The following is a 17,060-nucleotide window of genomic DNA, read 5'->3' on the forward strand; positions in this document are numbered from 1 at the left end:
AAAGAGATAGCTGAAGCCATTCAAAATCTTTCATCTGGTTAAACCCCTGGTCTGGATGGGTTCACAGCTGAGTTTTATAAGACTTATGTGGAAGAGCTTTCCCCATTACTCCTTGACATGTACCGTAAGGCCATGTACAGGAGCAGCCTACCTCCTTCTTTGTGCGATGCCGTCATTTTCTTGATACTGAAAAAAAAAAAACCCATTGACTGGAAAGGCCTGTCAGCCTGATTGGTTGTGAGAGTAAAATCTTAGCTAAAATTCTTGCAGCCCGGCTCAATAAAGTTATTACTACGCTGATCCATCCAGACCAAGTGGGCTTCATATACTCTCGCAGGGGGGTTAGGGTTAGGGTTAGGGTTAGGGCTAGGTGCTGATAACTTCAGATGTTTAATTAATATAATAATGTGGGCCTCTAGCAGTAAACAATCCTCTGCAGGGGCTCTCTCTAAAGATGCAGAGAAAGCGTTTGAGAGGGAGAAGTGGCAGTATCTGTTCTCTGCCCTGGAGAGCTTCGGTTTTGGCACAATTTTTTTAGGTTGGATCAATCTTCTGTATAGCCACTCTTGAGCGTTAGTTCTAAGTAACAGCATTCTCTCACAACCACTCAGGTTCAGCAGCGGCATGGGACAAGGCTGTCCACTAAGTCCATGATTTTTGCACTTGTGCTCTTGAGTCCACACATAAATTAATGATGTACATGGATGATACATTAGTCCTGATAATTGAACCAGAACGGTCTATCCCATCTCTATTTACTACGATTGATCATTTTTGTGTAAGTGTCAGGGCATAAGGTAAATTGGGAAAAATCGGAGTCAATCCCTCTTACAGCGCACTGCCCCAAAAACTTATTTAAACCTTGTTATTTTATATGGCCCACTTCAGGCATTAAATATCTTGGCCTCACATTTCTCCCACAGCTGTCAGATGTTGTATGTACCAACTCTGAACCTCTCCTGGAAAAATTTAAGAATGACATTTAGAGATGGACCCCCTCCATCTGTCAAGTCAAAAAATGAATTGTGGACCAAAATTAAATTACCTATTACAGTCACTTCCCATCAACATTCCCCTTAAGTATTTTAAACAATTTGACAGATGAAGCAATATATTTCTCCGGGATGGTCTTGCCCCTGGCTAAAATTGAGAAAGCTACAGAGACAGGTGGATCAGGGGGGACATGGTATCCCAAACCTTTTATTGAATGATTTGCCTTTGGCTTCCGGCACATGCTCACAGGTCTCTACCCCCTGAACGAGCACCTCCCTGGTATAACACTGAGAGCTCCCTTTGTAAACCACTTAATCCTATTCACTTTATCGCAGCCAAACTGACAGCGGAGGACCAAACTCACCCAATTATGTCTCATATGCAGAGGCTGTGGAAGAAAGTCGCTGCTATGTGTAAATTGTGCCCACAACTCTATTTCTCAGCCTCTATTTGGTTAAACCACAAGTTGTGTATAGGGCACTCACCTGTCATTTGGAAATTGTGGTTCGACAGAGGAATTAGGGTACTGGGAGACCTGTATGAGGGGGGCACTAATAGGTCTTTAAATAATCCAAAGGAGTCCTTTGCACTACCTCAACATCAGTTTTGGCGTTACTTACAAATGACACACCTTGTCCAAATATTTATTATTATTATTTATTATTTAGTTTAGACAACTCTGCCTCCTCCCTTAAAGGGGTGCGGGAGACCGATATGACCACATTATATATAGCGGAGTGGACTCTGATGCTAAAAAATGCCAAAAAGATGTCCAGAGATCCTAATATTAGACCCATTTAATTTAAGGTCTTGAACAGGGTCCACTGGACACCATTAAAATGATACAAGGTCAAACTAAGGGACAGCCCTTTATGCTGGAAATGCCAGGGGGGAGAGGGCTCTCTGATGCACATGTTGTGGAACTGCCCGAACATACAGAAATTTTGGTTGGGAATTAGCACCCAGATTGACCACATTCAGAAACACAAAATTTCCCTTTTCTCCTCGTCTATTTGTCTTGGGGATCCTTCACTTCTTGGAGATCTCAGTTCCACAGATGCAAAGCGGATTCAGACTGCAGTCATGCTGGGATGCAAAATAATTATATGTGAATGAAAGGCCTTCAATGCTCCCGTGGTAAGATCCTGGTTTAGTCAGCTTGGTAATCTGGCAGCATTGGAACATGTTGAAATGAAACAATTGGGAAACCCACATTAAGGTCCCAGATGGGAGTTTGACTCATATGTAAACCCTCTTGTCCTCCATCTCATAGTGTACCATTGTAAAACATTTATTTATCTTTCTTTAACAACTTATTTGTTGTTGTTTTCTTTCAATCACACCGGGACCTCCGTGTCATGTGACGCGGAAAAGCGCCGCTCCTAGCACACACCAGATGCGTAACACTGCAGCTCGTTAACAGACGACCACTCAAAGTACTACTTCTGATCTTCTCTGCATTAGCTTAAAATCATGTTAGCACAGCCCCAATTAAACTTGATTTCTCACCTGTAGACCTGATCTCCAGAGCCATGACTCGCCAGGCAATATCTTTTTGGTCATGGTCTTTATAATGACGGGAGTGTGGGTTCTTTATCCCAGGATATTTCTCGACCTCAACAACCAGCCACTCATCATCTAGACAGCACGAGACAGCAACAGCTACAGAGTTATCTTTATCAACCATGGTGAGGAGAGGAGGGGATGGGGACGTCTGAACTACCTTGCTTAGTCTGCTGCTTTCTAGGGCTGTAGTCAACCAAAGAAAATCTTGGTCGACTAAAGTCGTACATAATCTTCAACTAATCAATTAGTCGTGAGAAAAAAAAATCTGCTCGTTTTTTTTTACTTCTGCTGTGGTGTGTCTGTCACTCTGCAGTTACACCTCCAAAACGCTAGTCGGCGGTGGAGGACTCTCGCTCAACAGAGACAATTTCAAACACAAGTACATAAACTGGCTTCACTATAAATTGCTGAATTGACAGACAAACACTTGTCTTTATCTAGACACATTCCCCCACCAATACAACATGGTAACGTTATTAGCACAAGTCTATGGCATTTTACATTGTATAAATTAGCCTAGCGTCTAGCGATCTTTCTCTCTTCTCATATAAAGTCAGGGACAACAGCAACATGTAACAAAGGTAACGGCACATCATTTGGCTCCATTACAACTCACAAGATTCACAGACACAACAACCATCACACTAAGCACGTTTTCCAAACAAATACAACATGCTAACGTTATTAGCGCCAGCTCCGGCATTTTACATTGTATACATTAGCATAGCGACAAGCTGAGATTTCCTCTGTTCATATGAAGCTAGGATAAATCCCGAAGTAAAAATCCCTGAAGGACAGATCACACACAAGACTTAAATGCTATTTTAGTGGAGGCTTTACTGTCTTCACAATTTAGTGTTTCTTATCTGTGAAACACAAGTAATTACAAGCTTAATTTCCACTGAGGGAAAAGGTGTCAGTGTACAGAAACTGACAGGAGGTCTGCGTCACCGCGACGCTGAGCTTAGGGTGGGTGAGTTCAACTTTCTGTCAACAACGGGGGTGTTTTGAAAACACCCCTATTTTCACAGGTAACTTAGCCTGTCCCCCCCGCCGCAGGAAATAATGGATTAATCCTGGAAAGCTATTGATTTAGCACTTTTCTCCTTAACACGGCGATTATTGGACTAATAACAATTTGGTCGGACGAGAGCATATCGGCCAAATAATCAACTAGTCGACCAGGAGACTACAGCCCTACTGCTTTCGTGACAATGCCCCAGATAAGAAGAAGAAAACAGATGAGTGGAATTTAAAGCTGGAAAGATTTTTTTACAGCAGATATGTTGACTTGTCAAACACAGGTGCAACTATATTTAATGCTGTAAGCATTGCAACAGTTGCTTGACCGAAAAAGAATCTTCAGAAAAAGATGAATCTGAATCTGACTTGTTGAGGTTTTCTTTTTAAACAATAATCAAAAAAATGAAAATGGCTATTTGAACATTATTTATATGTCATATCAAATTAAGTTAAAAGGTTATCAAGAGCACCAAAATCCAAGCATAACCAGTGTGTTGAGTTGTATCATCAGTATGTTATCACGGTATGAATTAGGAAGACAACAAGCTGATCAAAATCTAATAGTAGAATGAAGTCCTCTTAAAGTTGACTTGCTGTGTGGAGAGTGATGACCTGAGCGCTGAGGCTGCAACAAGTGCCACTAAAGCCCTAGGCAGCTGAGAAGACTAATACTCAACGCTGTAAATGAAAATACACACATCTGAAGGTCAGTCCAAGCACCTGCACAAATACACATTCGCTCTGACCTAGACAAATGGGAGACTTGAAAGAGAGGCGGGTAAGATCAGAGTAAAAGAACTCTGCTGAGGTTGGCACTTTTGGGAAACAGAGATAAACAACCTACTCAACTGGTTTTAACTGGTCTAAGGGGGCTTCCAGGGATCAGATGTTGAAAAAAGTGATGTTGTGACGTATATGAATTACAAAAAATAATAGTAGTTGCACACATATGATTGATTAAAAAAAACTTTTTAAAGTGAGCAAGAGAAGGAGAGCAAGACCGGGTATAAAGGTCAGTGCCCGAGGCTTATGGGTGCAGTTCTTGGTCCGGACCACCAACTCAAATGGGTTTATTTGGATGTCATCTCTGAAGAAAGAATAAACCTTCTGGCATTGGACTTCTGATCAGACTTTTTCTTTTCTTCAGAGTGCTCTGGATTTTCTTTGTTTGTACTGGAAGCAATTTTTACTGGATATCGATCAACACCACAGACTATTTTTTGGTTTGAGGGAAGCCAATTTACACCCCAACAGACTCATTTGGAAATGACAAGAAAACAAGAGCGCTGTGATGTTGCAGGGCTGTCAAAATGACATGTAAAGCTCAAGATGAAGAGGCTTTTGAAGGGAAGAGAAGAAAAAAATGCACTGCTCATCAATCAATCATGTCAGCTGAATCCAAAAAAAAGAAGAAGCGATCGTGAGTTCACTGTCAATAAAGCAAGAGAGCCTTGTGTGTTTTGTGTCTAAAACAAAAAACACAAGGCAGTGGCAATCTGGAAATTTTTGCAACAGAAAATAATAAGAAAAGAGAAAATAATGAGTTAAATAAAAGTTTCTGTTTTTGGTTGGGTGAATGAATGTTATTTTAGTATCATCCTCATTTTATTTCTACTTTCTCCAGTGTTGTTCCAGGTTGATAAATATGCTAATGTGACAGTGTGAGACTTACTACTTACAGCTTACTAACAGCCAAATAAGTGTAAACAGTTAGCATGGAGGCTACCTACACGTATTGTAAATGTACTGTTGGCATGGAACTAGCGATGATTTTAGCCCTACATGAAGATTTAAGAACCTACTATCCTAGACAACTACTGTGAAACAGCATAAATGTCAACTATCAGAGTATTCACCATACTGTTTACACTGTACTATCTATCCCTTTCTATCCCATCATTCTGGGTGTATTAGACTGCTGCAGTGTTATATGTGTTACAAATCAATGAGCAGGACTGCTATATGGAAATACTGAATTTGTTTATATATGATTTTTGCATCAACAGATCCTTTTCACAAAAGATATCTTCCATCATCACTGGTGATGAGGATAAAATGAATGATGGCAGAATTTCAAGGTCCTGATATGGTTGTTATTGTGTACATATCTATATATATATATATCTATATGTATCTCTCTCTCTCTCTCTCTCTCTCTACACACACATATATATATATATATATATATATATATATATATATATTAGGGCTGTCAAAATAGCGTGTTAATTTAGATTAATTAATCACAAAAAAAAAATTATGCATCAAAAAAATGAACTTTAATTAATCACATTCTGTGATGCCCTTTGATGTGGAGCTTCATTGAAGGTCACAGTGGTTTTGTCACATGTTGGGGGCAGATGAGACAACACTGCTTTCTTTCTGTTAGACAGGTAATTATTTGTTTTGCTTCGGGGGGATTTGTTATTTTCATGAAATATGTAATGTTAGCCAACATAGCTACTTTTGTAGCTTGTATTAGCCCAATGCTAACATTAGCTTCTCTGTTGGTGTACTGCAGGCTTTGGACGGAGCACTGACGGGAGGGGGACGAGGGTGGTGGAGCTTAGAGGAGGTTCCACTTTCAAGTCTTGCTAACTCTCCAACATTACCAAGTATAGCTTTAATCACAGAGCATGTAATTATTAGATTGACAGCCCTAAAAAAAAAAAAAAAAAAAAAAAAAAAAGTATATGCATATAAATGTAACTGCACATTTACGATCTGTTGTTAGTGTAGTTAGCTCGTTTACTAAATCACGTGAATGTCACTGTCACTGATCTTCAATCACTCACTATGAAAGTCCCCTTTCCTCATGATTCTGTCTGTCTGGTTTTTAGGCTACAGCAGCCCCATACAGCTAAACTGAGACACATTGGCAGAGAAAACAGTGGTCAGGAACAATGGTCTAGACCAACTGGAGTGAGGCCTGATTCACCTGGGTAAAGTGGAGGCTGCTAGGTGGCAGAGGAGGCGGGCGTCAGCTGCAGCCGAGAGGAGACATCACCTTTGACACCCTGAGCTGACAGCTCCACCACTGAGAACACAAAGTGTGTACGGAGCATGTGTGTGACTGGATGCTGGAGGAGGGAGGTATATCACGCTGAATAGAAGTACTACTCATTTGTAAGTGAGTGTGTGGGCTTGGTTTTAATGACTTTTTTCTTTTTTGCCTGTTGTGCACAGAGGCTGGAGGCAGGAAAGTGTCAGACAAACAAGTAAAGCAGCTTGAAAAATCCTCCTGCATGGCCTCATCACTGTCATTTACACACCCACATACAGCTCTATCACAGATGCTCTCACACACACTGTACTTTTCTATACTTACATGTTTGTGGAGACCCTCCCTATCATAATGCAATCCTTTGCACTAAATCTCAACCATCACAACTGAACGCCTAACAGCCATAAACACACTGACTTCCGAAACAACATATTTTTGGTTTCAGTCATCACAACTTAGTTATGCCTGTGTACATATACTGCGCATAATTATTCATTACATATTATCATTACACATTTGTTACGTATTTATTATTGATCACTACTACTTTTCTGTCAACATGAAACCTTACAACTAAACAAATTCTGATGAGTTTTTACATAAAAATCACATCAAAAAGTATTTTAGGTCAGATACTAAATACAAGATACAAATGCATGTGATTACTGAGAGCTACACAATTTACTTGATAAAATGTCAGGGACGGAGCAGCAGGTGGGGTATGACGAGCAGATGAGGTGAGGAAGGAGAGATTTTAAGACAGTGGTTTTAAGATTTGAAGAAAAAGAGAGAAAAAAGTGAAGAAACAAGGAAAAAGGTAGACAACAGCTCTCTGACACTGTCAGCAAAAAATGAGCATTATCAGCTTCACACAGATAAGCATGGAGAATAGGATCATGAAGTGAGCGGTAGGGATCAATGCAAAGCACTGTGGGACTGTGGGACACAGAAAATACAGTAGAGGGGGGGTTGTCCTGGAATTTGTAAGGCGCCTTTGAGTGCCATGAAAAGCGCTAAATAAAGACAATGTATTATTATTATTATTATTATTATTATTAATAATTCTAGAGTTATGGCCCAAAACTTATTTTGTGAGGTCACACTGACTTTGACCTAACCACCAAACTCTTTATTCTTCAGTCCAAGCGGACTTTTGTGCCAAATTTGATGAAATTCCCTCAAGCCATACTTGAGATATCATGTTCACAAGAATGAGATCAACAAAGTTACAGTAACCTTAACCTTTCACCACCAAAAACTAATTAGTTCATCGCTGAGTCCAAGTGGACAATTTTTTTCATTTCTTGTCTGACTTGCCCTGCATTTTTCAAACACATCAATTTTAAACTCTATTCAAACATAAACAGAACATGTCAGCTAGCAGGCATACATTATAGGGAGAAACACAATGGGGAGAGAAAATGAGAAACGTAAGTGATGGTGAACAAAGTGGTAGACATTAACACATATGCGAGCTACATTATGTCATCAGCTCCAGAAAATAAATTTGCTGTCACATTATGTGGAAGGTTATCCGTAGAAGATTACTGTAAAAATTTCATTACACGCAACAAAATTCCATAACTTTTTCAAAACTTTCATTAATTTCTGCTAATTCCATGACATTACCAGGCCTGGAAAATGTGGGAACCGGTATTGTGGATATAATGACTGAGTGGGTAAAGGCAGGTAATAGAACAGCTAGAAGAGTCTGTTATGTTCAGAAAATTACAACACTTTACTATAATGCAGCTTTAAAAACCAGAAAAAGACAACAGTTATGATACGAACTGTGCATGCACCGGTGTTGTGTCCCTCAGTCAGAAGCTCTGTTTAAATCTGACATTATTGTTAAGCTTTAAGGCAAACTTCTGCATTACACCTTGACATCCTGGCCATTTTTTTGATATATCGTAACATAACTAAAATGTTTTATCTATCGGGCATTGGATCTTAAGTTTTAACCCGTGACCTGGGTTAATCTACTAGGAGATTTGATTTCCTTCCCTTTTCCGACTACTACAACTGCTACTCCAAGGCACAACTTCTACAGCAGGCCCAGCTCTGGGCCCATGCTGGTATGTTTTCTTCTCTGAATATTTCACCTGAGCACCAGTACCACTTCCAGTTACTACACAAGATGATCACAGCCGTGTGCATGCGGCTGCGCGTGCAACTGCGCGTGCAGCCTGTTGCAGTCGCTCCTGCTTGTTTTCTCAGTTTTCTTACTTTTTTGCTTTATTAAGTTTAGTATTTGTGCTTGCTTTTTTGTGAATGTCATTTTGAAACTGCACCCTCTCCAAGCATGCTGATTGAGAGAGTTGTACTCGTTTTCCTCACTCTGGAATTACTTATTTCATTCGGACCCAGCACCATTGCGCAACAACTTCATGGCCACATTGTTTACTCCAGAGATCAGTTGATCGCACTGAGGCCGGCCGGCTTGGCGGCCGGAACATTGGAGATACCAGCTGAACTGTGGAGGAAAACACACAGAGGATGCAGGGGAGGAAGTAAACAGCGGCGGAAAAAAGCAGGGTTGAAACAATGGAGACTTATGGAGAAGAGAAGATACAAGCCGTGTCTCCCCTCTCTCGTCATGGGCAACGTGAGGTCACTGGCAAATAAAATGGACGAGCTGACAGCAGTCGCCAAGAATCAGAAGGAGTACCGGGAATGTAGTCTTATGTGCTTCACTGAGACATGGCTTCACCAGGACATTCCTGACAACAACGTCCCCATCAGCAGCTTTCAGACTGTTCGGGCCAACCAGGACTGCACCGAGAGTGGTAAGCGCAAAGGAGGGGGGCTTGCTGTTCTAGTTAATAACCGCTGGTGCAGTCCTGACCATATTTCTATTAAGGAACAAATCTGTTGCCCGGACATTGAACTGTTTGCTGTTGGACTCAGGCTGTATTATTTGCCCAGGGAGTTTTCACATGCCATTATTGTAACTGTTTACATCCCCCCCTCTGCCAACCCTGACGTCGGCATGTGACGTCATTCACTCCGCCATAGCCCGCCTGCAGGAGGCAGCCTGCGACCATGAGGACAGTGAGGAGATGGTCAGAGGAGGCTTATGAGACACTGCTGGGCTGTTTTGGTGTGACAGACTGGCAGGCACTCTGTGAGCCACATGGGGAGGACATCGATGGGCTCACAGAATGCATCACGGACTACATCAGCTTCTGTGCGGACTCCACTGTCCCAGCCAGGACTGTCCATTGTTATCCAAGTAACAAACCGTGGGTAACAAAGGACATCAAAGTCATCCTCAACTCAAAGAAGAGGGCCTTCAGAGCTGGTAACAGGGAGGAGGTGAGAACAATACAGGGGGAGCTGAAGATGACAATAAGGGAGGCTAAGGAGAGGTACAGGAGGAAGCTGGAGAGGAAACTCCAGCAGAACAACATGAGAGAGGTCTGGAGTGGAATGAGGACCATCACTGGCTTCAGGACCAACAACCACAGAGGAGCCGAAGGCAGCGTGGACAGGGCCAATGAACTGAATCTGTTTTTTAACAGATTTGACACTACTGCTTGACCCCCCCTCCTCCTCCTCAGACCTCCTCCCCCCGTGGCCAGACTGACTGCACTCTCCATCATGAGGACTACACCCCTCCCCCACGTGTCGTCACCTCCACAATGTGCTTCACTGCTGACCATGTGAGAAGACAGCTGATGAGACTCCACTCATAAGGCTGCAGGCCCTGATGGTGTCAGCCCCAGGGTGCTCAAAGCCTGTGCCCCCCAGCTATGTGGAGTACTTCAGCATGTCTTCAACATGAGCCTGAGTCTCCAGAGGGTCCCCTTGCTGTGGACAACATCCTGCCTCGTTCCTGTGCCAAAGACGTCACGTCCCAGTGGCTCCAAGGACTACAGACCCGTGGCATTGACCTCTCACATCATGAAGACCCTGGAGAGACTCGTCTTGGAGCAGCTCCGGCCCATGGCCAAGCCACTTTTGGACCCCCTCCAGTTCGCCTATCAGCCATGACTTGGAGTTGAGGACGCCATCATATACCTGCTCAACCATGTCTACGCCCATTTGGATAAGCCGGCGAGCACTGTGAGGGTCATGTTTTTTGACTTCTCTAGTGTGTTCAACACCATCCGTCCAGCTCTACTGGGTGACAAGCTGACAGCAATGCAGGTGGATGCCCCCCTGGTGTCCTAGATTGTAGACTACTTGACTGGCAGACCACAGTGTGCTTGCAACGCTGTGTGTCAGACACCGGGGCCCCACAGGGGACTGTCCTCTCTCCCTTTCTCTTCACCCTCTACACCACGGACTTCAGCTATTGCACTGAGACCTGCCATCTTCAGAAGTTCAGAAGCTGATAAGTCTGCTATAGTTGGATGTATCACCAAGGGTGATGAGGATGAGTACAGGGCTGTTGTGGATAACTTTGTCACATGGTGTGAGCAGAACCATCTGCAGCTCAACATGGCAAAGACAAAGGAACTGGCTGTGGATCTGAGGAGGACCAAGACACCGTTGACCCCTGTTTCCATCCAGGGGGTCAGTGTGGACATTGTGGAGGACTATAAGTACCTGGGGGTACACATTGACAATAAACTGGACTGGGCTAAGAACACTAACGCTCTCTACAGGAAGGGCCAGAGCCCTTGAGTCTGTGGTGGCCAGTGCTATCCTCTATGCTGCTGTGTGCTGGGGCAGCAGGCTGAGGGTGGCGGACGCCAACAGACTCAACAAACTGATCCGCAAGGCCAGTGACGTTGTGGGAACGTGTGTATGTATATATATATATATATATGTATATATATATATACATATATTTATTTACATTTTTGTTTGTTATTAATTCCTGTTTATTTAACTATATATTTGTAAATACTATTGTTTAAATTTCTTATATTTTCACGTATCTTTCCTCTCTTGCAAGGAGCACCTGTAACATAAATAATTTCCCCCCGGGGATCAATAAAGTATTTCTGATTCTGATTCTGATTCTGAACCTGCTAAGAGCCAATATTAGCTGCTTGCTAGCTTACTAAAACAATATTGCCCACCACTTTAGCTCTGTGTACTGGCAGTTTTTATTTCTCTTCACAGCATGATTTCACTTACACCAGTGGATTCTGATCTATCCAGTCTGAGATCCAAATTCCATGCCATTGAGAGTGTCCTGAAGGATGTCCTCCAGCAGCAATCGTTGCTCCTCTCCTGGCTGGATGCGCTGCACCAAAACGCTCCCTCCAACTGAAAGTCCCACTCCCAGCCCATCAGCAGTCCACCCTCTCTCCTGGGCATCCGTTGGGAAGAACTGGAGAAGAATTTCTCTTCCTCTTTTCTCACCAAAGGGGGATGATGACCCAGTCTGGATCTCCAACTACTTTGCTCTACTCGAGATGTTAACTGAGCCGGATGCTAGCACCTCACTTATGCCTATTGCTACTGCTCCGGAGCCACCTGTGCCGGTCCGCTCCAAAACTTCAAGAAAGCGCAGAATTTCCCCTCCAGCAGTATCCAGCACTGTGTGTGCTCCTCCCGGCACCCAGTCTTTGACCCACAACGTAGAACTGGACACTGCTGTAGGTAGTAGTAACGTCAACTCCACTGGCGCACCAGGTGAATCGTGTTCAATTAACTCTGTTACCCTTGCTAATGTGGCTAATTGCAATGTTGTTGTAATTCCGTCCAAACTTGCTGTCTTTAATGGAGGCTGTAGAGACAGATAACCCGAAATCCTTATCATTGGTGATTCCAGATTTGTTGAACTTTCAGGTGCTATCACCTACTGCCTTCCTGGTAGCAAAGTTTCAGACATTATCAAACTGTCCCTAGTGCTCATATACCTAATTGTTCACGTGGGTACCAATGACGTCATGGATAAAAAATCAACTAAACTCCACATGCAACTAGAATCTCTGGCAATCACAATTCAGAGCCTGGGCAAAACCTGTGTTTTTTCTGGCCCAATTCCTACTCTCTCAAAAACCTCTGAAAGTTTCAGCCAAATTTTTAGTCTGCATGAAAGGATAAAAACTTTCTGCTCCACTACTGGGCAGGGCTTTATTAGTAACTTTGACTGCTTCAGACGGCCTCCACCCGAGCACAAAGGGTGTTAAAAAGCTTGTAAAAAACTTTATTTAATATATTGCTTTTAATTCTGACTGATGTTCACCTCAGCATGACCCCGCACCAGAAGCCACTGCTTTCCATAGCACTGAGCATCTCTCCTTAGGTTCTGCTGAGCATAGCTCCATCAACACTATGCCTGTGAGGATCACATTAAACTGTCCCATCAATAGACCCAGCTGCTGCACTTGTTCTACAGTAAGAGATAACTTAGTTCCCACTACACCCACTCCAGTAACTGACTCCAATACATCAGTTCAACCTCACCTATACCCTTAAATTGTACTGTCTGCTGAACCCAGCTCCAGCACTTCAGTTGTTTTTAGTTGTCTTAATGTTAGGTCCCATGCAAACAAGTCTTTTATACTCCAAGATTTAATTATGTCTAACAATATTGATTTCTCCTTCATTACTGAATCCTGGTTAAGCCCTGGGTACTCTGTCCCACTTAATGAGGCATGTCCCCCTAATTACCAATGCTTCCAGGAACCAGTATTATGTGTTTAAATCTATAGGCCGTCTAAACTTAACATGTCTTCTTCAAGAATTTTCTGAACTTCTTTCATTTATTATGGCCAAATATGACAGAGCTCCTATACTTTGGGATTTTAATATACTTGTTTGCTTTTACTGCTGATTTTATTGCCCTCTCTGAATCTTTTAATCTTGTACAGCATGTTAAAGGGCCAACACATAATAAGGGACATACCGTTGACCTTGTGTTATCTTACGGTGTTTCTCTTAATAATTTTGAATTGCTTGATATTGATATATCTGACCACAAGGCTGTCATTTTCCAAACCTTGCTCCCGCTTCCTGTCCGTAGGCCATCTACCTTTATTTGCTCTTGGTCTTTTAACTCCAAGTCAGCCAGCAGATTCTGTTAAAAAAATTTAACTGCCTATGCCTGTAATTCCTTTAATCAGAATGATCACTCTGTCAATGATTTACTGAATAATCTTAATAGTACATGTGAGACTATTCTTGATGATATCACCCCCTTCAAGCTGAAACATGCAAAATAAACCCCCCTGCCCTGGCTCAATGACCATACAAGGGATTTAAAGAGGAAGTGTAGGAGAGCCGAATGAAGATGGATAAAGGACAAACTGCAGGCATCACTCGTTTCCCTAAAAGGCTTTATGTCAGCCTATCAGTGCACTGTTAAAGATGCTAAGTGTCTATACTTCTCAAATTTGATTGTCAGTAGCTCCCACAACCCCAGGATTTTATTTCAGACAATTAATTCAGCTGTCAACCCGCCCTCCCAACCAGAATATGGAAGCATCCAGTCATGTGAGCAGTTTCTCCGATATTTCTTGAATAAAATGAATGACATTAGGCTCCATATTACACCTGTGACTGGGAGTATTCCCATCTACAATGAACCGTCCACCACTATGTCCTGTTTTAAGCAAATCTCACTGCTAGTATTAGAGGACCTTATCCCCCATTTAAACCCCTCCACCTGCCAATTAGACATTATCCTCACTAGATTCCTAAAAGAGGTATAACAGACTGTTGCCCCACGGATTCACTCTATTGTCTACTGCCTCTGTCCCATCCAGTTTTAAAGTTAAAGTTTTAGTCCGACCACTCCTGAAAAAACCTACACTTGACCCTCTAATTTTCAACAATTTTAGACCAATTTCAAACGTACCTTTCTTATCCGAAATGTTAGCAAAATCAGTTGCCACTCAATTAATCACACACTGAACAATATCAATCAGGATTCCATACCCAGCATAGCACAGAAACAGCTCTTATTAGGGTTACTAATGATATATCGATCGCCGCTGACTCTGGGCCTTGCTCAGTTCTAATTTTGCTTGATCTGACTTCAGCAGATAAACCGCTTTAATTGTGTTGGAATTAAGAACAGTGCTCTTGCCTGGTTTTGCTCCTATTTCTCTGAAAGATCCTTCTCTGTTGTAATGGGAGAATATTCCTGATCCCCAGCCCCCCTCTCTTGTGGTGTTCCCCAGACGTCAATTCTAGGTCCTCTTCTGTTTTCTATTTATATGCTTCCTTGAAGCTGTTCTTGAGATATTGCGTGCACAAGAATCAGATGGATGCAAGGTCACAGTGACCTTGACCCTTGACTACCAAAATCTGCATTCATCCTCGAGTCCAAGTAAAGTAAAGAAAGTCCCTCAAGAATGAGAAATACAAGAGAATGAGACATACAAGGTCACAGCGATCTTGGCATTTGACCCTTCACCAGGGTCAGGTCAGAATGGGTCACAGGATGCACTGAAATCAAAGTTTCAAGTTTAAAGGAAGATCATGTCACATTTGTGTGTGTGTGTGTGTGTGTGTGTGTGTGTGTGTGTGTGTGTGTGTGTGAAGCTGACCTCCAGTGTGACCTCTTGCTTGGCCATGGCTCTCTCAACTGTTTCGTACATCTGTGTGTTCTGGATGCCGAGGCCACAAAAGATGGCAAATGCCTCCAGGAACTGCTCATCATTCCTGTTGAACACCTTCATACTACCTGATACTTCATCCATCTTATTCACCAGCTGACATACACCTACATAGACACACAGAAGCAGACATTTAGGTCATATTTTTGGCATGGGAAGTTCAGTACACTGTAGTCCTGTGTGTGTGTGATTGGTACTAAAGTCACTGAATGTCTTGAGAAGGGTCACTGTCAAATTTTTTAAGTACTTCAGTATTTTAGTTTTGTGCTTATGTATTGCATATTCAAAAAAGTCCGGGGCCAGGTATTATTCTAGCTTTAAACTAGAATTACCGCTTCGTGGTGGTATGCCTCCACGAACCAGTTGCAGTTACAGTTTACTTCCATGTCTGTCCAAATTCCTAAGTGGCCATGACAGTGGACAGTGCTTCAAATATGGTTGTCTTCAACATGACAGCACAGAGGATCTATACAATTCCCACAGTTTTGAGGTTGGCACCCAAGATTAGGGTCACCAATTCAGTATCTGACCCATGGAGTTATGGCATTGAATAATGGCCAGAAAAGTGTTTTTGCAGAGCTTTACAATGTCACTATGAAGCTGACCTTTGACCTGTTGGATATAAGATGTCATTACTTCATTATTTTTTCCTATTAGACATTTGTGTGATTTTTTTTCATAATTAGCATATGAATGCTGGAGTTACTGCCAAAACCTTTTTTTGGTGTCACAATGACCTTTGATCTTTGACCACCAAATTCTAATCAATTCATCCTTAAGTCCAAATGGACCAATTTGCCAAATTGAAGGAAATTCCCTCAAGGCCTTGTTGAGATAACATGTTCACAATAATGATATGGACACAAGGTCACAGTGACCTTGACCTTTGACCACCAAATTCTAATAACTTCATTCTAGAGTCCAAGTGGACATTTGTGCCAAATTTGAAGAAATTGTCTTAAGGTGTTCTTGAGAGAATGAGATAAACCCGGTTGCAGTGACCTTGACCACTAAAATCTTGTCAGTTCATCATTGAGTCAAAGTGGACATTTGAAGAAATTCTGTCTAGGCTCTCTCACTATTTTGTGTTTGTGGGATGGATGAACGGACAGACAACCTAAAAATACAATCAAATCAAATCAAATTTTATTTATATAGCACATTTTATACAAAGTAATCTCAATGCGCTTTTACATACACCATGTGTGTATAAAAACAATTTAAGTCTTGAGAGTAATTCATCCCCAGCCCACCCACCTGCACAGACATACCCAATCACACGACGAGAAGAAGAGTGAGAGAGAGAGAGAGAGAGAGAGAGAGAGAAATAGACGGATAGAGGCACTATCATAAAGTATAATTAAACTACTGTAAGTAAAGTATTCATAATGCAGCCCCAAAGGGCACAAACCAGTGTTATCACTGGGCCAGTCCCAAGCCCAGATAAATGCAGGGGGTTGTGTTAGATAGGGCATCTGATATAAAATCTATGCCAAATCAAACATGCGAATCACGACTATGACTTCCATATGGGATCGGTCGAGGCCCGGGTTAAAAACGATTGCAACTGGTGCTGTTGACCTACAGGGTGCCGGTGGAAATTGGACTACTGTTAGTTGCAAAAAGGAGAGGAGGAAGGTGTGTCCGTAGGCAGAGAGAGAAGAGGAAAGGCAAGAGTCTAGAACTGTGAGTAGGGACTTTGAATGACTTTGAATGACTATGACAGGGAAAGCTAGAGAGTTGGCTGACATGATGCAGAGGAGGAAGGTGGAGTAGTTATCCTGAAGGAGTTGTTCTGGAGGTGAAAATAGTGTCAGATAGGGTGATGAGTCTGAGGGGCCGTTTATATGACAATGATTTCAGTAAAAACGGAAAAGTCTGTCCTTTGCGTTTTAAAAAACTTCTGCGTTTATATGACAAAGTTATTGAAACGATCCCCGTTCACACGG

General features: G+C 42.3%; 1 protein-coding gene across 8 annotated transcripts in view; it reads right to left on the reverse strand.

Annotated features, from left to right (window-relative positions):
• Positions 1-17,060, reverse strand: part of pde5ab (phosphodiesterase 5A, cGMP-specific, b) — a 287,017-nt gene that overhangs the window by 63,733 nt on the left and 206,224 nt on the right. For all 8 annotated transcript variants that reach the window (XM_049568813.1, XM_049568815.1, XM_049568812.1 and 5 more), the window contains one exon: positions 15,043-15,218. In XM_049568813.1, the coding sequence (XP_049424770.1) occupies positions 15,043-15,218 (176 nt within the window). The remainder of the gene's footprint in view (positions 1-15,042; positions 15,219-17,060) is intronic.

The sequence above is a fragment of the Epinephelus fuscoguttatus genome, linkage group LG23 (assembly GCF_011397635.1).
Source record: "Epinephelus fuscoguttatus linkage group LG23, E.fuscoguttatus.final_Chr_v1".
NCBI classification, from domain to species: Eukaryota; Metazoa; Chordata; class Actinopteri; order Perciformes; family Serranidae; genus Epinephelus; species Epinephelus fuscoguttatus.